Source organism: Natator depressus, chromosome 15 (genome assembly GCF_965152275.1).
Source record: "Natator depressus isolate rNatDep1 chromosome 15, rNatDep2.hap1, whole genome shotgun sequence".
NCBI classification, from domain to species: Eukaryota; Metazoa; Chordata; order Testudines; family Cheloniidae; genus Natator; species Natator depressus.
The window spans coordinates 13,601,685-13,624,039 of NC_134248.1; the positions used below are offsets into that span (position 1 = coordinate 13,601,685).

The 22,355-nt window shown below is 46.3% G+C and overlaps 1 protein-coding gene across 1 annotated transcript; it reads right to left on the minus strand.

The window, feature by feature from the left end:
• Positions 1–836: 836 nt before the first annotated feature.
• On the minus strand, positions 837–22,254 carry SMARCB1 (SWI/SNF related BAF chromatin remodeling complex subunit B1). Its single transcript, XM_074972794.1, has 10 exons — positions 22,052–22,254; positions 18,721–18,832; positions 18,145–18,174; positions 13,854–13,983; positions 12,613–12,750; positions 10,223–10,350; positions 9,366–9,532; positions 8,689–8,879; positions 2,201–2,332; positions 837–1,178 (listed from the first exon to the last, which is right to left on the minus strand). Exons 1-10 carry the CDS (start codon positions 22,142–22,144, stop codon positions 1,139–1,141), a joined length of 1,161 nt encoding a protein of 386 aa, XP_074828895.1. The 5' UTR covers positions 22,145–22,254; the 3' UTR covers positions 837–1,138.
• Positions 22,255–22,355: the final 101 nt, after the last annotated feature.

A 22,355-nucleotide genomic window follows, 5' to 3' on the forward strand; every position in this document is an offset into this window, starting at 1 on the left:
AACTCCTCCTGGGAAAGGGCAGGTCTCTGCATTCTCACCAGCTTTACAGAATCCTGGCCCCAAAGTGTTAATGACATGTGCAAATACAGCTTTATTCCTGGTGAGAGCTTAGTTAATTCGTTAGCTGCAAGGGAAGGACTGACTGCACATGATCATGCACAGTGGCAGCTTTTTACTGAAGGAAAGATGCAATTTCAGCAGAGAGTCTGTAGTCTTACCACCAGTTCTGGGAGTTGAGGTATTCTCCCCAACTTTGGCTTCCAACCAACACACTCTGACACTAGACAGAGATGAACTTCAAAGCCTACCTGAAGCCATGGACTATACCATGCTCACCAAGCTCACCAGCCATGGTCCATTCACTGAGACATAATTACAGACACAAAGCTAGTTCTGATCGCCCTGAGTGCACTAAACAAACAGCTCCTTCATGATCCAGACAGCGTCAGCATTCACTCTGTGTAGTTCTCATGATCTTCACCATTCCCACCCCAGTGAGTCACAAAGCCCAGTCCTCTGGTAAAAGACAAGGCCTGGGCAGGATTCCCTTTGAAGCTTATTAGATCTATTCCAAATGAGCAGCTAGAGGACAGGACTCCCTACCAGCTGTGAACATCCAGCTCTTGTTGACCTGGGGAGAAAAGAAGGGCTGGAAACAACCCATGAAGCTCCAACAACTCCAGCATTAGGCCATCGGAAGGCTCAGTTGTCAGGAGCCCAAACAATGGGAGCTAGACTCCCATGCATATAAGTTACTGATTCAAACCAACCATTATGCATTCCTTTTATTTTAAAAGTTGTCTTAACAGTGCACCTTGCACGTATACCAAAAAAAAAAAAAAAAAAAAAAAAAAAAAAAATCTTTACTCAGTCCACACACAGGTACATGAGGGCTCTGACAGCTGCCACAGGTCTCGGATGGATAACGTGCTAATGCAACGTTCTCGGCCCATGGCGTTAAGGTGGGGGCAGGGGTGGGAGTCAGCAGTACCCTGAACTGCTTGGCAAGTGGAATGTATGTCCTCATTCTGGGCCAAAAAGATTCAAGACAAACCCCTGCCAATCTCCTAGGTCCTTTTGGGGGAGAGGAGTGGAGACAGAGTCCATAGGATGAACACCACTGTCATATCAGGGAGGGTTACCAGGCTGGAGCAGTGTTGGCCAAACGTCTCATGCGCCTGTAGGAAGTGAGGGAGAAAAAGGCACAGTAAGTGATTGGGAAATTATGCTTTAGTAGATCTGCCTGGAATGGCAGCACACAGCCCTCCCAGATGCTAAAGGGCAAGTTACTGCACAGTCATAGGGGCTGCTAGACAAACTTACTTGCTAGTTAACACCCTAGCCTGGTTGTACTAATGACTTGAACCACATTATCATCTGCCCAGCTCCTGAAGAGCGTATGGCATTTCTGCCATTGCTGAGAAACCTGGCTACTCATTTCCATGTGTTCTTTCAGCCTGAATTGTGTTTCAGCATCCATCAGCCATTGACAGTTCAGCTTTACTGCAAGAGCTTACAGCTCCTGAGTATCAGAATGTCACAGTCTTATCAAATTGAGTATTAAATAACTGGGAGACGGTTTGTTTACTCCATAGTTTTGAGCAATCCATGGCTGTTGCTTGAACCACTAGAATCTCTCAGTTTTATTATCTACAGTATCTTGGGGAGATAAACCAGGCAGATTTCACTTCACATCCATACAGGTTTGAACAGCTTAAGCTGACCCTGCAGTGCTGCTTTGTAGGTCTCCCCCTACAGGGGCAAAAGCTGCTCTTGTAATCACAACAGTGTTCCTACCTGTGCCAGCCAATAGGCAGAAGTGCAGTTAACCAGGCTGGGGTTTGGAACGTCACTCCTACTTCAAACAGTGCGTCTCCACGCATAAAAGGGAAGCTTTGTCAGGATGCTAGGCAGCATGTGGCATTTAGTCTTAAGACTCTTCGAGACCCCAAATATTACTGCACTAGAGAGGCGCGAGCTTTGAGCAGGAGATGGTCAAAATGAAAATGTTAAGACACTTGCAGAGTGATGTGATAACAGTTTAATATCCTGAAGCAAAAGGAGAGAGAAATCCTCTTTCTGGTGTATTGATCTGAAATCCTGCCAGCTGGCTCTCAGCAGAGAAAAATAAAACATCAAAGCTTTTAAAAATTCTATCCTAGAGAGGGGCCAGAATGAAAACTGTATGAACGGGCAGCACCTTGTGTTTCTGTCTTGGTCTCGGATCTTCTTCTCCATCTCTGCGTCCGTCAGGGTTTCGAGCAGAGGGCACCACTGGTCAGCATCACCTGTGTTGCGAATGGCGATCTCTACAGTTGGCAGAGGGTTCTCACTAAAGCACCAGGTCAAGACAAAAAACAAAATTCAGCCAAATTTGAATTGCAACAGCCAAGACACACAGACCTTTTGCTCCCCTTGGGCACTGCCCCAGAGCTGAGATGGGAGGGGTACTCAATGGTTCTCCACTCTGGCTGGGCACTCATTCTTACAGCTGCTTGGTACAGTCTGGTTCCTGCCCAGTAGACAGAAAAGCTACGGTTCCTGGAGCCTGGAATTGCCATGAATCTAACTATTTCAAAGCCATCGTCTCTTGTACGCATCAGTGTAAGGGGATTCGTCAAAGCAAACGCTGAACAAGTCCTCCTTATTTTAGAAAGTTTTGGCCGTCAGGAGGCATATGACCAATATTAATAACAACATGAAGACTGCAGTTTAAAGAGCCACGCAGGTTTTGAATGCCAACCACAGTCTCAGTAGATTTCCCCTCTCTGAAGGCTCACTATGTAACTGGCTAATGGACATACGACATTCAGGCTGAGTGATCACAGACTAAGGAAAAGATCATACCAGTTTATGAATGCTGAAAGCTTTGTCATATCCAAGGGGACATTCATGAACTGGGAGAGTACCCTGCCTGCTCAGAAATGTGGCTTCCTGAGGTTCCTGCCAGCATTTCTGAGGCCATGTCTACACTTACCGGGGATCAAGGCTGCTGTGATCAATGCAGCGGGGGTCGATTTAGTGGGTCTAGTGAAGACCCGCTGAATTAACTGCGGAGTGCTCTCTGGTTGATTCCGGTAGCCCACCGGAACAAGAAGAGTAAGGTAAGTCGACCAGAGAACGTCTCCGGTCGACACAGCACAGTGTAGACACCGCAGTAAGTTGACCTAAGTTATAGCGTAACTCAGGTCAAGTTAGTCCCATAGTGTAGACAAGGCCCCAGGCTATGCAAACTGCAAGTGGTGTACTGTAATTCTGAGTTGCCTAGTACAAATGCTCTTTCTTCACAGCCTTTGGCAACTCCTTAGGTTCATAAGACCTGGTGACAACAACAAACTCTCCCAATCTTCCACTGAAGAGCAACACATTATTGCCATTGAATCTAGAGAGCCTAGTCATGGATTGGGTTCCACTGCACTAGGTATTCTACAAATGTACAGAATAAGTGACAGTCCCTGACCCAAAGAGCTTAGTCTGCTAGTGCAAGTTAAAAAACTAGTCTGCTGTGAGCAGCTACCATCACATGCTTACAAAGGGGTCTTCACTTCACTATCCCTTTAAGAATTAACTGGTACGGCCCCTTGTGCTTATGTGAGTGGCTTCCTAAATATGGAGGAGCTGGAAATGCAGCGAAGCTACAGGCAAGTCTCAGTGTAAATATTTGGTTCAAATTTTGAAAAAATGTGTGTGTGTGGGAGGGGGGGGGCTATCACAGGTGCACACGGCCATGTCTGACCCCTCCCACAGAGACACCACCACACAGGGTAGGATCCTGTCACTTACATGCAGCTAATCCTAGCTCTCTGATTCACAGGACATAATTCAACTGCTGATCACCATGGAAATGGGTTGTCTGCAGCAAAGCTGTTGATCGAGAATGGCAAACCTTTAGCTAACCCTCCAATAAGAAATTAATCCAAGGCCTCCTGGGAGGATGCCTTACTTGAATCTACTTCTGGTATGTCTGATGCCCATTTTAGCCACTCACCAAGAATACATACCTCAGCCCAGCCTGCGAGCACTGCTGTGTGTTCCAGGGCCACCTGCTAGATCTTAGCTGTGTATTCAACTAGATGTTTAAACTGCTCTTGTTTTTCTCGCACACTTACCCCTTTGGGGCTGGTAAGATGAAGTTTCCTGAAATACATTTGTGCTACCAAGTGAGAGGACAATTTGAGGGCCTGATTCCGGCTCACACCCGCACAAGTCAACAGACTTCAATGGGGCTGCAAGACTGGGCCTAAGAGCATGATTTCAGCACAATCTTAAACTGGATCCCACATTTCCATGGACTGGCAGGAGTCAGAGAGAGAGGAAGGGAATCTACACTCTTGTGACAACACCTCAACTTCTCAAGGGCACAATGCTGCTGCCAGGCTGGAGGAGTGGCAGAGGGGATACTCCCAGTGTAGGAGGCCCTGTGTAATGCACCATCAGCTGCATAATTTTTAGTGGAGTGAGAGGAAGTTTTGACCTTCCCCATGCCCCGGTCCAACCCTCAAGTGACAGGCCGAGGTAACATTCACATGTGGCAGGGTCCATACAGCCAGCTGAGCAGGGTGACACTTTCTACTGGACACAAGGATGACCCCTAAGGCATGGAGTGTTTGGTGTCTGGTAAAATCATCTCCTTCCGTTAGATATTCAGATGGAAGCTCTTTGGGCCAGGGAGCTTGTTTGTATAGGGTCACTATATACTGAATAAGTCATGGGGACAGGAGAACTTGTTGGGTCCCATTTCAGCCTCTTCTTAAAAATATTTTCATATACCTTACTATAGAAATAGTTCTATATAGTGGCTCTCAGCCCTGTACTGCTATATCATGTTTCTTGGCTCTCTCCTTGTTTTGCACTGACAGTGCTGACCAGCAAAAGCAGAATCCCACCGAATTACATGGTTTCAGCTCTCCCTCAGATGATTAAGATCTGCGTGACTCCTCAGACTCTTGGCAGTCCCTGGAGATATTAAGGCTGTTCTTTTGATACTGCTACAGCAGACCCTTCTCCTACATCACTGGAATGTCTCTCTTCAGCAACCACCACTACTGTGGTTTGGGAATTCAGGAACTAACCAACCACAGAACCCAAATATCATTAATCACAAGAAGGTTTCAAAGCCACTCCTCTGCCGGAGGAGAAGCAGAAGGAAGAGGACATTTGTACTAAGAAAAACAAAACAAGGTTTTAATTAGTGGTTTTTTAAACAAGAGATGATGTCTAAGTATTGATGATTACTTTGTTCTGCTGGGGCCTCCTTTCCCACATTCCTCTCCTACCAGCAGCCAGCACTTTGATTTCATTATTTGCAATAAGGTTCCTTTATCTTTGACAGGTTTGAAGTCTACCTATTGCAATCACCCTCTATGTGCAAACTCTCCTTAATAATCAGGGCCATGCAGAAGTCCTTGGTAAACTGGCTTTAACAAGCCAGGGTGTGAAGTCACCTCTTGGGACCACAGGCTGGTATTATATCAGAGCATCCATGGCAAACTAAGCACTGTCTGAGAGAACAGCATTTGTTATAAGCTAAAATGACTAGAAGGGAGGTACTAGAAGGGATGACTAGAAGGGATTTTCATATCATGCAAGCAACCTCCTGAGGGAAAAAACTATCTATCTACCTGCAAATTGCCTCCATCCTAACCAGGTCATCTGTGATAAACGGGGAAAACACAGGTATATTAGAAAAGCCTTTTGGTACCTATGCAGGTTCATAGGGCCCCTCTGAAGCACTAAGGGACAAGAACTAGGAAGAGTGACCATCTAGGAATGCTAGTCTCCACTGGATATGGGATACACTGTAATGGGGTGGGCAGAAGGCAATTTAAACTTACTCATAAGGAATGAAGCAGTAGTGTTTGGGCTAATCCAAAAGAGGACTTCTGTCCAACAGAGACGAGATAGTCCTCTTTACTTCAAGGACTATCACAAGTATAAGCCAGGAGGGAGGTACTGAGAAGAAAGCTTGAACTCCCAGCTGTGCTCGCCAGCACATATTGCTAAATCAGCAAACGGTCCCCCTACCCTGGTTGCTTTCAAAGAGTTTACTCCCCAGTGTGGCCAGGATAAAACTATTCCCAGCACCACTGCACAGAGCTTGAGACGCACTTCCACCCAGTCTCAGGGACTGCACCTACAGTTAGGAACACACCTGTGACTCTGCATTGGTGGAGGCTGTAGTGTAGACATGCCTAGGGCATTTTTTCCATTATGTCATACAACTCTACTGAGAGAGGGTTAGAAGATAGTGGGAAAGACACTAGATTCCGGTCCATATTTCAGCTTTTCTAGTGTGGACAAGACTAAAAGCACTTTTGGCAATGGCGCCAAAAATGGTTTGGTCCCCAACCACATCAGGAGATACCAATCAGCTTTCACTGACAAAGGAAGGTATAAGTCACGCCCTGAGATGCTAACAGAGAGGAAACGCCGGCAGCAGGACAAGCACACAAGCTCTAACAATGAGAGTGTACTCTTGCTTAAATCCATAACTACAAACTCCTCTCCAGAGAGGCAGTTCTCCACACTTAAGCAGAGAGGATTTTATGTTTACCTTTGGTTTACACTGAGTCTCTTACAAACATTGCTTTGGTGATAATTTTGGAATTACACTGTTTCTGGGGACACCACTGGGGTATATTCTTGAAGGAAAGCGAACTGAGAAGTGCCAAGGGGCAGATGAGGAGTAAAAAGCAGCTGGCCTACAGCACTCTGGTGCTCCATTTCAAAAGGAGGCTGCCATGATGCCGGTTGTGGACAGTCGTGAAGACCATGGAGAAAGGCAGAGCAAAGGACAGAAGGTTACAGTGATACAGACATATGCTCATGGTGCCAAGAGTGCTAACTGGCTGGGGCTCTTCTAAAATAATGAAAGCTGACTGCTAACTCCTGACTACAGCAATTTATTAAACCACAATGTGAACTATAATAATCCTACACACTCTCAGGATTGCCTCTTATACAATAAACAGGTCAGACTTGCAATCTAAGTGCCAGCAGAGTAATTCTATGGACTAGCCTCCTACTTCTACCATAAATCTATCTCCTGTTTTCTGCTTCTATGCTCCCTCCCCCAGCCAGGATCGACCTCTAAGCATTGCCCGTCCCTCCAATAAAGGGTTGGATGCAGTTCTCTTCCAACCACTGGGGTGTACCATTGTGATGGCCTGAAATGGCCACAGGGAATTACTAAAAGCCAAAGCAAGGCATGTCCTTTCCCCCAGCCACTGCTGGCCCCGCAAATCATCTCACCTTCAAAAAGTATCACAATGCACAGAGTTTAGTCTGCCAGGCCAGCCCAGAGACCAGCTCATTAATGCATATTCCCAACTTGCACACTTGTAATATATTATAATGAAATACATTAACGATAAAAACCATCCATATACTAATTCACCACAGACCACTGCATAATACAACTGGAACCTATTATTGTCAGAATGCATAACCTGTCTCCTGGTGATAAGTATATCCTGTACATGCTGCAACCCAGCTACAAAACGCAGGTCTGGAATCACACCAGTTTTTATTCTGGCCACTGCAGGGCATTACAGTTGCTGTTTAAATCAACATTAAGCTTTGAAAATACTTAAGACTGGTTCATGAGTCAACGTGATACAGGGAACACAAACGGCTTGGAGGCCTCTTGAAAACGGTATCAGTATGTATGTTATGAAAGGAGAACATGATTAAAGGGTACATATTTTCTGTATGAAGAAGATGAAACAATAGCTGTTACCCATTAGCTATAACAAAAGGCTGTAATGTGGTAAGAGCTGATATTTCAGCATCACAGAATAGTATTGCCTGGAACAGTTACAAACTGTACGTAACACCCCAGCATCTCAACGCAAACGGCACTCAGGGAATGAAGCAGCCATTTCTAGTCTTTTGGCTCTATTTTAAACCAAAAGATACTTGATGTTTTGAATGGGCGAAGCAGATTCCTCAAGTTAGCCAACCACCAAGAGCCTCAGGGTATGAATGAGACACAGGCCTGAAGGGCAGCATGCAGAGCCAGGCTTCCCTAGAGTTTGTGGTGTTTGCACTGGTCCCATTCGCAGCCCCAGTAAAGCTAAACTCCATGCTCTCCAGAGTCAGCCTGCACGTTACATCCAAGTGAGGCTATGCTCCATTTCCCCAATGCAGGCACCAATTCTGAAATTAGCTTACATCAGTGAGGACGACATTGAAATAGCACCTCTCCCAAACAGCCTCAGCACATTTACACCTTGCCCTCCCAGCCACCCAGCAACGCAGCCTGTGAACCACACAAGAAAGTGGGAGAGAGGGAAGAGTCTCTGCAGGGTTCCCAATAGGTGACCATAAAGGAGCTGCCACCACCACGCAGGAAATGGCCTTTACATAATATTGGCTTTTGGGAATTCTTTTGATTTGTGTTACTAAGACATTTACATGAAAGGAATATCTTCACTGCTTAGGAGTTCATTTGCTTCTTCCTCCTCTGATAAACCTCTCCACAGCAACTAACTTATGTCAAAGTGAGGAGGGCTTCAGGTGACAGAAGGACCACATGAGCTCAAGAAGCCAAAACCTTGTTTCCATGCAAGCATCCTTCAGAAGAGCAGAGTAGGAACCAGAGTGTGGTACATCAGCAGGATTGTCTCCCAGAGAATCTCTTCCACAAGGAGGCAGCTATTTAACAGATAAGACTACAGTGTTCTGTACCTGAAGGCATAAGTCTTCTGATGCCAGCTCAGCTGTCCCCGAATGCTGTAAGCGATGGTGGTGACAAATTCCCCACCCAGCCCAAGCTCTGAACACAGCTTCAGTGCAAACTTCTCCGGGGAGTTCTCCTTCTCCGACATGTCCCATTCAAACTGGTCTACCAGGGAAATGTTCCCCACGTGGATATTTAGCTGGACACAATGCCATAAACACAAGTCAGATTTGTTTGCATCTCAAATGCTCTTATGCATACCAATCTCTTGCATTACCTTGTCATGGTCATGCTTATTTAATGCAGAACGTAAAGTTCAGGGGCAAAGAAGATAAAAGGCTGAACCAATTCCATGCATTTCTAGAACTATTGTATTTGGGTTCTATACTGCCATTAGTGCTAGGAAACCCAAATGTGTGAGGACTTCCAGCTCTCCTCCCCAAAATGTGACACTGTTCCATCCCCCACGGAACTCATATTACATCATCATCATCTCAATTCCTGGCACAGGACAGCAGTGTTCAATAGTCTGCCACCAGGGCCTCAACACAGAGGACAGAGATGTGATCTAGACACAGGACTGGGAGCCAGGAACTCCTAGCTTGAGGAGCCCACATGCTTTTCCTTCCCCAAACAGCCTTCTACAAAGTAAGTTAACCGAGGTCATGCCTTCCTTCTTTATTACCTTAATAATAACTCGTTGATCTGATTGGTCCTCTAGGATACTGTCAGTTGGATAAGACTCAATCTGTTGTCGAATTGCAGAGGCAATGGCAGGGACAAAGGTCAGAGGATTCAAATCCAGGTCATCACAGAGAATCTCTGAGAACATTTCTGGGGTCATTAGCTTTTCTGATGGAGATGAAGAAAGGAAAACCAATTTAATTAGAACAAGCCAGTATTCCCAGTTAATTCAGTCAGGGCTTACAGCAATTAGAATCTTCCTCTCACTAACTGATTACAAGGCATTAGGCCTCTGCTGTAACCTACCATGCAGAGGGAAATCTTATCTAACCTCTTACTAGAAAGAGTCAAAGGAAGTTTTTAGACTCTGGTTTGTAAGGACATAAACAATCTACAAACTTTGACTTAAGGAATGGACAACATTTACTATTTGTTCCTATGGAAACAATGTAGCTGCAATCTAATACAATACACAGGTGAATGAGATTATGGAGATACAGGCTTTCTGTGCTTTTATATTTGTATCTCATCTGAATACCACATGAGATCAGAGACGCTGGACTGTGGCATGACTGAATCAGGTGAGGAGAACAGGCCAATTACAAAAGATGGCCTCAAATTACGCACACATCCCTAGAGCTCACTGTAACCAGCAGGAAGGACACATGATACAGGATGAGACATGACAAATGGAATCCCAGTGAAATGTGAGGCCTTGACAGCTTTGCCACTGTGTGGCAGGGGATGGATGGATCTCTCTCAAAAATAAACAAACAAACAAACAAATAAATAATGCTATTGTATGGATGCAACTGAATCTCTCCAAGCTCCTTAGACAAGACTTGGCTGCCTACATACCATTCATGTTCCACGTAAAAGCATCTCTGAGTTTCTGCCCATCAATTTCCATGTCCAATCGGATTGGAACCAGAACCTCTGGCTGGGATGCATTCTCATGGATCACTGCCGGGTCATGGTCATCAAAGCTGAAAACAAAGCATGACAACACACAGCATTCAACACTGGTAGAAGGTACACTAGCATCCAGGAGAAGAGACAGGATTTACCAGGCGTACCTCGCTCTGATAATCACAGCCTTTGGGTGGGTTCTAAAACATAAGCTTACACGTCCAAAGCAACAATGGACCTTGGGTTTCATTTTCACCTTTAACATGTCTGAGATAAAAGAATATGCTAGAGAATACAGTGAGGAAGTTCCTCGAGTTAATTTGCATGACTGGCTCCCTCTGAACTCTTCAGGTCAAGTCTTCTATGGAAGATATAAAATCATCATGAGTCATAGCAGCTGGACAACGTTGCAGAGAAATTAAAGTTACTGAAATATTTGCACAAAGGCAGTAAAATACATATCTAGTACGATGTAGGGGGACACAATTTGACTTGATCTAGCAGCTGGAGAATGACTCTATGTGATGTGATATTAATGATCATTCGGTGGGATACACAGCTCCTCTCTTCTAGGCCATGGTGTTCAACTTCAGAACACATCTTTAGCAAATGAAGGCCATTACTACTATGTGGCTGGTTAGTGGCCTACGTGAATTGAGCAGTAGTCTCAGTCCAGTGCCCAGAGAACAGGTGTGCACCTCACAACCACCACCACAATTGGCATCCTTATTGACAGTCTTAGCACAGCTACCAAGGAGTGGATAGGAAATGAGAGTGAGCTGCACTCCTCACTACTGAGGATGGCCCTTCCTGAGACAGGGTTGAGGTATAGCAGGGGGCAGCATGGGAAAGCTTGCACGGCCACCTGTGCAGTGTCCTATCAAAAACCAGTAGATTTGCATCCCGGGCTGTCAATCCAGCACCTTCCATGAGCACTAGATTAAACAAGTTTAAAAAATTAATGTTACCTGATTCTTTAGTGGTTATTGATTAATTAGTAATTAATTGAAAATCAATTATAAAGAGCTGGGAACTGTAGGGTTCTAGTTTCAGAATCAGGCACAAGAGAATCAAGGTTATCCACTTCAGTGTCTGGTTGGGAACCCTGATGTGCACAAGGAAGGCACTCACGCCAAAGGCAAAGCAAAACTTTATGCACTTTTATTAGCACAATAAGTGAAGACACAAATAAAAAGAGCAACAGTAGAGAGTTAAGGTATCATGTATCATACGTCACAAAGACTCACACCCTTTCTTGGGATCTGGTGGTAAGAGACAGGCAGTTGCCTACAAGGGTCTTACTCTGTCCCTGGCATGTCAAACAAGTCTGACGGTCCAAATCTCACCTTACATACATGGTGGTCTGGTCTATTGTAGGGCCTAAGGGCTGTCATGAATATTCATACAAATACCCAGCCTCCCTTGTCCGTACCTGACTTCCTCACCCCAATAATGCTGGGGTCTCCTTATCCTATAGGGCAGTATATTAACTATCATCACATACACCAATTTGTTGCCAAAGCAAGTTTGTGGTTAAGCATCTGCCAACATTTCGATCCTAAACTAAACAAGCCTAGTACTAGTTCAAATGTCCCTGCAGTTACCAGCTATCATTTTGCATGGACTTCCCCCCCTCCCCCAGCACAATATTCCCAGTTCCCCAAAACTCAGGGGGACTGTGGGGCCACTTATTTATGCTTAAGTTCATAGGCCTCAAATCCTTATGCTAACTTAAGTTAATGCCTTACAGGATACAGGCCTATAGGTTCTTTCAGTTACTGCTAAACAGAATGCTAAGCTAGCTCTCTGGGCTCCACACACATTTCAGAACACCATTCTGTCTCTATGGACGGCTGCAGACCTGACAGTTCTGAGACAGGCAGCAGTGGTAGAAACACAGACCAGCAAGGGAGGTCACCCCTAGAAGTGCATGAAATATTAAAAACCAGGGAACACACATTTTCTGCTGCCACTGAATTTTCATCATATGGGGTGAAATTCACCCCATGCAGAGGCCAGTGCAAGGCCTATGTGCCACTCAAACTTCCTGAGGCATTAAATGGTGCAAAGGCCTAATGAATGGCGCCTCATGTACTCCGAAGGGGCAAATTTCACCCAGGGGGCATAAGTACTTAGCTTCAAGTAGCCCAGTTTAACCAAGAGTGTCTTAGTTTTGGGACAGCTGGGTCTTTATCACTAAGTATAACGTACAATTTTAACAGCATCAGCAAACCCTGTACAAGTCAATACAACATCCCTGCCGCCTCAGAGCCATCCTCTAGACAACTGTCATCATGCAGAAAAACTCAGCAGTTTCCAACAGCAGGTGACTGACTCACCAGAGCGGGAAGGTTCTCTTCTTATCCCTGCCCATGCGGTTTCTGTTGATGGTTGTTGAGCATGGCACAGCATCGAGGTGATGAGAGCTGTTGGGTAGGGTTGGCACCCACTGGTTATTCCTTTTTGCCTTCTGCTCTCTGAAGGAGGAGATTTAGTGTTAAACTTGAGGTTCCAGCACTAAATATTTCCATTGTCATTATTTACGGTATGGTCATATATACAGCTCTAAGCCTGATCGCAGGCTCCTGCAATGGTAACCTGAAAGCTGCATGGTGCATTTGTTCCATTCATAAGTCTCCAATTGGCTGGGTGGAGAAATCCCCACCACAGCTGGGAGAGTGTGGGGCTGGCCTTCTGGAAAAATAGTTTTAGCCATCTGATGATACTTGGCCCTTCTACAGTACTCACCTCAGACGAGCTCACAGCACTTCATTTAACATATACCACTGTTCCAATTCATTGGCCAGCTTTTTCTGTTTGATCTCTCTTTGTTTTAATCTATCCCCACTAGTCCTTTTTTGCCAAACAAAGAATCCATTGACAGGACTTACTGCCTAAGTAATCCTACTTTGCCCTTCTACAATGCCTCTTATCCACCGTTCTCAAAATGTTTTACAACCTTTAAATTATATCCTTACACTACCCCTCTAAAGGCAAGTCAATTTGCAGATAGAGAAATTAAGGCACAGAAAGGTTCAGTGACTTGCCCAAGGTCAGGCAGAGCCAGGGGTTGAACCCAGAGTCCCAACTCTTAGCGCACCAAGCGCTAACCATTAGGAAGCACTCCTTCCCTTAATTAAGAGACTATCATTGTCTATACTCTATTTTTTCCCCTAGCAGAGAAATTCTACAGCCACATGCACCATTTTTAAATACCAGAACAACATTTGGATTGTGTTCATTTAAGTGACCTCTGGAGTGTATAACTGTGTCTGTCTTACGCCCAGACGGTGCACAATGTGGGTGTATTTTTCTCCAGAACATACACTAGAATCTGGGATGAAACAGTCCTATGGTAAGCAACGTCACCAAGTTCCAAGGTACATGTATGCCAGAAATCAAATTCTTCCATAATAAAGATTTTCATTTAATGAAACAGTGATTAACATTAGCAATGTTAGGGAACACAGAAAGCAACAGATACCTCACTAAATAATACCCGAGTTTTATAGTTTGACAGGGTAGAACAGCTCTTCCAATCACTTCCACTCTGATCCTAGGCCTCAGCAATGTTTATTACCTGAGGTAGGTGGGAGGCTCTGTGCTGATAGACACTGCCTTGTATTTCTCATCATTTCCATCCAAGATCTCTTCCACTTCAGAGGCTTTCAAGAGAGTCACACTAGTGGCTAGTGTCGTATAACCATGATCTGTGACCAGAAAGCATATAACTGGTGAGCCTTTGAAATATTGTCAGTCGTGGTACTAATTAATGATTCTGCTGCTGGGGATAGGCAATGTTCTGCTGAGAGCCTCTAAAAAAACTGAGTAGCTTGGATTCCTTCATCTTATCCCTTCAAAGCACTTCATTTTAGAGGAGTGTGACCTGTCATTGGAGCACTCAGTGCACAGGGAGTTGTGAAATTCTGCTGGTCCACTCCTGCCCACAAGAAGCACCAAGAGGCCCCAGCCCCATTGTGCTAGGCGCTGTACAAACATAAAGATGGTCCTTGCTCCAAAGAATACACATTCTAGTTCTGGGGCCAGTTCAGCCAGGCGAGGCAAGTTTGATTTTCTTTCGTAGTGTGACAACCAGGCCCAGTCCCCCAAAGGGGAGAACAGGGGGCTTGAACCCCAAAGCATACACAACTGAATCACATGGTTGTATATAATGTTACTGTCATATTTTTATATACAAGTAAGGTCTTTTATTAAAGCCTGTAAGGTTCTGACCTTGATGGTAATTTGAGATATGTATACAGACTGGCTATGAATCTATGTATTTGCAAATATAAAAGTGTACTCATAATTTGTGCTACAACATTCAGCTCACAACAGGAAGTTGGTTAATCAGGCAGGGAGGCGCTGCCTCCTTAACCAGATGAGACTACGTCCAAGCATCTACCCTTGTACAACCCCGGAAGTGACAATGGTGGACTATTAAAGTTAGTGGAAAGACACTAAAATGGAAAAAGAAAACCCCAGTCTTGGAAAACTAAGGAGGGAGATTCCCTTGGTCTGGACAACCATGAATCACCAGTCTGAGGCCTGGTCTACACTAGAAAATTACGTTGGGATAACTAAGTCATTCAGAGGTGCGAAAAATGCATATGAGCAATGCAGTTAAGAAAACCTAACCTCCGGTGTAGACAATGCTAGGTTGATGAGAGAATTTTCCCATCAACCTAGCTACCACCTCTTAGGTAGCTAGAATCTCTCCCGTTGGCATAAGTAGTGGCCTCACTGAAGCAGCACTGTAAATGTAGACAAGCCCTGAAAGGAAAATACTCTTTCTTTTTAAGCGTTTGCAAGGTTAAGTAAAAAGCAACCAAAAACTGAGGGCCAGAATTGAAGCAGGGTCCTGTGGGTGAAACACTGGCTCCTTTCTAGGCCAGAGGGCACATTGAGGAACTGGTCAGAGGCAACAGGTAACCTGTATTAGAAATGGGAATTTAGCTAATATAGAAGTGTAAACCTGAAACTGCACCTTTATGTTTATTTTCTGTGCAACTTGTGTTTGCTTTTCCTTGCTATTTCTTTCTCTCTCTCTCTTTTTTTTTTTTATTATGCAAACCTTCTATTTGTACCCCCAAAAAGTCTCTAGTGCAAACATTGGGGGACATTCTCCACACAATGAACTGATAACTGGGGAGCATGTTTCACTCAGTCAGGGGCAACGAACTAGAGGGGAAGAGTCCAAGAGTCTGGTAGTTAAGAACCTGGTGTAGATGGATTTGGGAAGATTCAGGCCCAGAAAGCTGGAGAGGTCACCCTGCAAGGAATAACTAGGATGGTAGAAGCCAGGGCAAGACCTTGATGATTGTAGGGCGGATACTGGTGTTAGGGCTCTGAGGTGATGTCTACACTGCAAAGAAAAACCTGCAGCAATGGTTTCAGAGCCTGGGTCAATTGACTTTGGCTCCCAGCGCCGAGGCTGCAGGGCTAAAAATAGCAGCATAGGAGTTTGAGTTCAGGCTGGAGCCCAGGCTCTGAAACCCAGCAAGGGGGAGGGTTTTGGAGCCGCAGCTGCAGCTCCAGCAGCAGCAGCTACACTGCAGTTTTTAGCTCTGCACCTGGTCAAGTGATCTGGGCTCCGAGACACCATGTCACAGGTTTTTCTCTGCAGTATAGACGTACCCTGAGCCATAGCAGCAGAGTATTAAGGCACCCAAGGCTGCAGGGCAGGTGCTGACAGAATCCCTTCCTGGTCTGGGTGATCCCCAAAATGTCACAGTAGATCTTATTAAAATATACCACAGGGAAGACACTGCAACCCCCCTATGATGTGAAATAGGGAAATAAGACCCAGAAAATAAGACCAGTGAAAGGTTTGAAGGGCTGGTTAGTGACGGTGCAGCATGGCACCATTTACAAATGACAGCAAAACCGCTTGTGCTAAAACAACTGCTTATGTAAAGACTCTGCTACAAAGAAAGAAGGGGCTAGTTGTGCTGCGGGCAGGAACTGTGATAGTTCCCCTCACACATCCCTACCAATGTACCTCAGGGATAACCAACTCTAACTCTGCTAGGCAGTGCTGGGCATCATGAGCAGACCAAGAACTGGGCTGTGGCTCCATAATGTGGACAAGAGTCCACAGAAAACAGACTGAGGCTTTTACCAAATACACATGAACCCAGCGCTTCCACAGCGGAAGACTACGATCCATTATTTACAGCATCAAGCAGGTTTTTTTGAAGGACAAAAGGAAGAGCTCCAGGTTATTTTAGTAAAGAAGAAAGCTCAGTGTTCCTGAAAGAAAAAAAACTACACAGAAATCCCCAGGTCCTCATTAAAATAAGTGTCAGAGCTACATCTAAGGTGCAGTCTATTAAAAATATGACTTCTGGCCAGGAATTCCCACTAGACACAAGAAATCCTACTAACCTGCTTTTCTGGGACTCAGGACCATAACCCACCAACAACGCAGAGACATTTCTAGAGCCAAGACCCTGACTCAGAATGAAAAGGGGCTGAGCAGGCAGAAAAACAATAGCACTCTACTTTCTTTCCCTGTGCTACAGACATCTGTAAGTGCCATCTCAGCTGTAAGCTCTGATGTGCACTTGGAGCCATCCGGAGTGACACAGTTGAGTACCTGCTTCAGCATGGGAGGAATATCCCAGAAACTAATGAACCCTGTGATGCATAAAGGTCTGGAATGGTGTGTCAGAAAGTGGTGACAAAGGTTAACCACAGAACTGAGTCACTCAACAGACCTATCAAAAACATTAATAAAGGCAGGTTTCAGAGTAGCAGCCGTGTTAGTCTGTATTCGCAAAAAGAAAAGGAGTACTTGTGGCACCTTCGAGACTAACAAGTTTATTTGAGCATAAGCTTTCGTGAGCTGCAGCTCACTTCATTGGATGCATTCAGTGGAAAATACAGTGGGGAGATTTATATACACAGAAAACATGGAACAATGGGTGTTACCATACACACTGTAATGAGTGATCACTTAAGGTGAGCTATTGTATCCAGTTTGCAAATAAAAGTTGCAATTCTTCAACAAAAAAACTTCAAAAACAGACTCCAACGAGAGACTGCTGAATTGGAATTAATTTGCAAACTGGATACAATTAACTTAGGCTTGAATAGAAACTGGGAGTGGATGGGTCATTACACAAAGTAAAACTATTTCCCCATGTTTGTTTTCCCCCCCCCCCCCCCCCGCACTGTTCCTCAGACGTTCTTGTCAACTGCTGGAAATGGCCCACCTTGATTATCACTACACACTACACAAAAGGTCCGTCATCCATCCCCCCGCTGCCTGCTGGTAATAGCTCACCTTAAGTGATCACTCTCATCACAGTGTGTATGGTAACACCCATTGTTTCATGTTCTCTATGTATATAAATCTCCCCACTGTATTTTCCACTGAATGCATCCAATGAAGTGAGCTGCAGCTCACGAAAGCTTATGCTCAAATAAATTTGTTAGTCTCTAAGGTACCACAAGTCTTCCTTTTATTAATGAAGGCCTGATTCCATTGCAGCATATAGGAGAATTAGTGTCTGTAAAACACTAAGAACAGGTTTCAGAGTAGCAGCCGTGTTAGTCTGTATTCGCAAAAAGAAAAGGAGTACTTGTGGCACCTTAGAGACTAACCAATTTATTTGAGCATAAGCTTGAATGCATCTGATGAAGTGAGCTGTAGCTCACGAAAGCTTATGCTCAAATAAATTTGTTAGTCTCGAAGGTACCACAAGTACTCCTTTTCTTTTTACTGTAAGAACAAAAATTGGGAGAGTGGCAGGGGCAGACCCTAGTAAGAATTAAACATCTGAATACACATATTTGATAGCAGCAGGGGCCACATGAGGGATTCTTTCTCCACCAAAAGGTAAGAACAATGTAAGCTGAAGACTTACATCTTCTGGGGCTGTGACTCCGCTGAGACTCTGTTGAAAAAATAAAAAGCAACAAGTCAGCAGAAAACTCAGAGGAGAAGTAGACATAAATCTGTAACATGTCAGGTTTGTTGTGCTCCAGCCCTGTAGCTTGTAAGGTTATCTTTTAAAAGGAAATTGTTTCATTACTTGCTTCTCTTGCCAAGGAGACTTCTATTAAGATAACAAGATTCTTACTCTCTTCTGTTTCTATTGATACAACTATTGAACAATACCAGTTCTGGAATCTCTTTCTTTCCACTCCCTGAGAGACAACCAAGGTCAGACAAAACACCTCGTTTTCAAGCAAAAAAAAAAAAATTGCAACATCACAAAAAGGTTGTGTGTGTACATACACACACACACTAGAAGCCTCTTATGCCAAATGAAATTGAATGGAATTAATTTAGAAATGTATAAATCTTTTGCAATTCAACACATGTAACTGGTTCAATGAAAATCACAGTTTATGGGTATTTTTAAGAATGTACTTATTTCATTTTTGAAAAACTATCCTTTCAGACTTAAAACATCAGGAATATTTATCAATTTTCTTACCATGTGAAGATGCAACTATTTTCTTCCTCTCTTCTACTGTGGCTAGTCGCCTCCAGAGGGAGGGATACCTCTTGTATAGGGAGCCACGAAACATACGTAGGTAGTTCCCCACCTACAAGCAAAAAGGAGGAGATTTGTTTTAAGGGACGCAGCTCAAATGGAAGGTGTTTCCAGCAGGAATCTGAGGCACACTGATTCCTTTGTGCTGGTGAAGTGGGGCACCCAGTGATGATTCTTTCAGCAACAAAACAGTTTCTGAGATAACACCAAGACTTTTGTAGCAATACAGGAAACAAAACTTATATTGACCAACATTTCTTTTACCAGCCTGGTGAGAAAGAACCCCATCTTAACAATCCTCAATTTAATAAGACCACCAGTAGTTTTTATATCATTTCTTAACAATCTAACCTTTCCTAGTCTTACTCCGGCTGGAATTACCCAGGTCTCCCACTGCAGGTTTGTACAGTATGTTTTGATATTATACCCCCACTACCATCTTTTATATTGAACCTTTTCTGTTTCCAACATTCTTCTTTGTGCAGAACCTAGTAACCTAAGACCTGGTTTGTATTTTGTGTTTTAAATGCTCTGAGGAACATGCAGAGTTCAAACACAAATCAATTCATGACTCACTTGACAACAATCCCTTTTAAAATTCAGTCAACATCTGTAAAGCAGTTTCATTCTTCCTGGCATAATGTCCACACCTGTGTTATTTTATCTAAGCACTAAATGAGGCTATTTCTAGACTATGAAACTAACATTTATGGCAATAACATACCAGCAGCCTGCAGAATGTCATACAATGGGGTTTTCTTCTAGATTAGAAAACACCCAGTTTGGTTCTAACTCTAGCTTCTGGTTTTCTTATACTATTTTTTGTTATTTGATGTTAATCAGTAAATAGGGTTAGAAATTAGCTGGTGGCTAAGAGAATAATGAAGTATTTTCCTTCTACACCATTGAGATTGCGATTTTGATGGTTAGAGAACTGCAGAGTAACACCTCTGCTTTGTCACTTTACAACCTCCCCAGTTTTCAGAATTGCCATTGGTTGGGGCCTTGTCATTGCTAAAAATATGCATTTGGAAATCTAAGTTATTCAAGACTCCTCTCCCCTATCAAATGGGGCTGAAATACTCATTTTTCTGTTTTAAAGCTATAACCAGATCTCGAACACAGTTGAGACGATCAAAGGTTCTTGCCTCAAATGAGTCAATTCATGGAGGTAGTGCAACATCTGTGACTGACAGAAGCACTGTTTCTGCAAATCGTTACTCCACTATGCTAAAAACCCAAAGGGAGTCAATGAGAACTGTAGGAGCATTAACTGGATTTTCCTTATTGGCCACCAAAGCCTGGACCTAAAATTATCATTTAAATTAAATTAATCATATGGCCGTTTTTGGACATTCAACATCTTTCTAAAATAAAATGTTCAGATATCCACAATATATCATGTCATTAAGAAGTGTGATGATGCTTAGGCAGTTAGGACTTGGAGAACACAGAGACAAGTTTCTGTTTTTGGTTGAGTCTTAGGCCCCAGTGTGGCAAACACTTAAACAAGCTTAACTTTGTGTATATAACCAGTTTCACTGAAATCCACTAATTCAGATCCCGCTCCCCACTCATGCTGTCACTCTCCCCCAACCATGCCAACTGAAGACCTCCTAAAGTCTTCTCCTAGCTATAAACATCACCGGCCAGAGCTTCACAACCAGCACAGCACAGGTGCTGGAAGCACAACCGGACCCTGTGGGTGTTGAAGATGCCCCTGTTATAAGGCAGTATGAACCAGGCTGCCGTAAAGAGGGGCAACAACTACAGTGCCCCTCCCGGATAAAGAGATTCGGACAGCATCTGGGGAAAACAACAGCTACTTCAGCCTACTGGATCAGTCCCAGCTCCAAGGGGGCCAAGCAGAGATATGGGAGCATGATGCCACTACTAGGGCTGCCTCTCCCCTGCTCCTGGGGGCTCGCACAGTAAGGGGGAGCTTGTCTCAGCCAGATCCCCTTCGCCCCAGGATGGATCCTCCTGCTCCCAACCTCCCACTTTCGGTAGCCCATCACTGCTAGGCCAGGCCCAACGCAACACCTCCCCTCCCCCGCCAGCCTGCTTCCTCCTACCCAGCCCCCGTCCTCCCCCAGTCAGACCCCCTGCCCGACTCCCCACTTCCCCCGCCAGCCCGATTCCTCCTACCCAGCCCCCATCCTCCCCCAGTCAGACCCCCTGCACTCCCCCGCCAGACTCCCCACCTCCCCCGCCAGCCGGATTCCTCCTACCCAGCCCCCATCCTCCCCCAGTCAGACCCCCTGCCCGACTCCCCACCTCCCCCGCCAGCCGGATTCCTCCTACCCAGCCCCCGTCCTCCCCCAGTCAGACCCCCTGCCCGACTCCCCACCTCCCCCGCCAGCCCGATTCCTCCTACCCAGCCCCCAGTCAGACCCCCTGCCCGACTCCCCACCTCCCCCGCCAGCCCGATTCCTCCTACCCAGCCCCCGTCCTCCCCCAGCCAGACTCCCCATCTCCCCCGCCAGCCGGATTCCTCCTACCCAGCCCCCATCCTCCCCCAGCCAGACCCCCTGCCCGACTCCCCACCTCCCCCGCCAGCCCGATTCCTCCTACCCAGCCCCCGTCCTCCCCCAGCCAGACTCCCCACCTCCCCCGCCAGCCCGATTCCTCCTACCCAGCCCCCGTCCTCCCCCAGCCAGACTCCCCACCTCCCCCGCCAGCCGGATTCCTCCTACCCAGCCCCCATCCTCCCCCAGCCAGACCCCCTGCCCGACTCCCCACCTCCCCCGCCAGCCCGATTCCTCCTACCCAGCCCCTGTCCTCCCCCAGTCAGACCCCCTGCACTCTCCCACCAGACTCCCCACCTCCCCAACCCCCCTCCATCCCCAGGCAGACCCTCCGCAGCCCCCCAGACTCCCTGCACCCCCCCATAAGCCAGATTCCTCCCACCCACCCAGCCAAATCCCTCCTACCCAGCCCCCCTCCCCCGTCAGACCCCCCGCCCGACTCCCCACCCCCGCCAGCCCGATTCCTCCTACCCAGCCCCCCCGCAACCCCCACGCCCCAGTCAGGCGCCACGCGATACCCCCCATCCAGGCCTCACGCAACACTCCCCCCTCCACCTCCCCGACCCCTGCCAGCCCCATTCCCCCCCACCCGGCCAGGCCCCAACCAACCCCCCCCAGCCCGCCCGTTCCCCCCATTCTCCCCTCACGCCCCCTCCGCCGCGCCCCCGCGCCGGAGGCTCCCACAGCAGAGCGGGGCCCGGCCGGGCCATTGTCCCGCCGCCTGCCCCCGGGCGGGCCGGTACCTCGGACCCGATCATGTAGAACTCGCCGTCCTCCTCCAGCTGGAACTTGACGGGCTTCTGCCCGAAGGTTTTGCTCAGCGCCATCATCATCATCGCGGCGGCGGGCGCAGGGCCGGGGGGCGCCGGGCGCGGAGGGGAAGCAAGCGGGGGGCTGCGGCCTACTCCGCCCGATCAATGCGCATGCGCCGAAGCCGCGGCTCGGGGAGCCCCTACCCGGAGTGGGCGCGGCCTTAAAGGAGCCGCCTCCAAGTAGCGCCCCCCCCCCCGTTTACTGGGCGCCAGCGGCGCGTGGGGGCACGTGCAG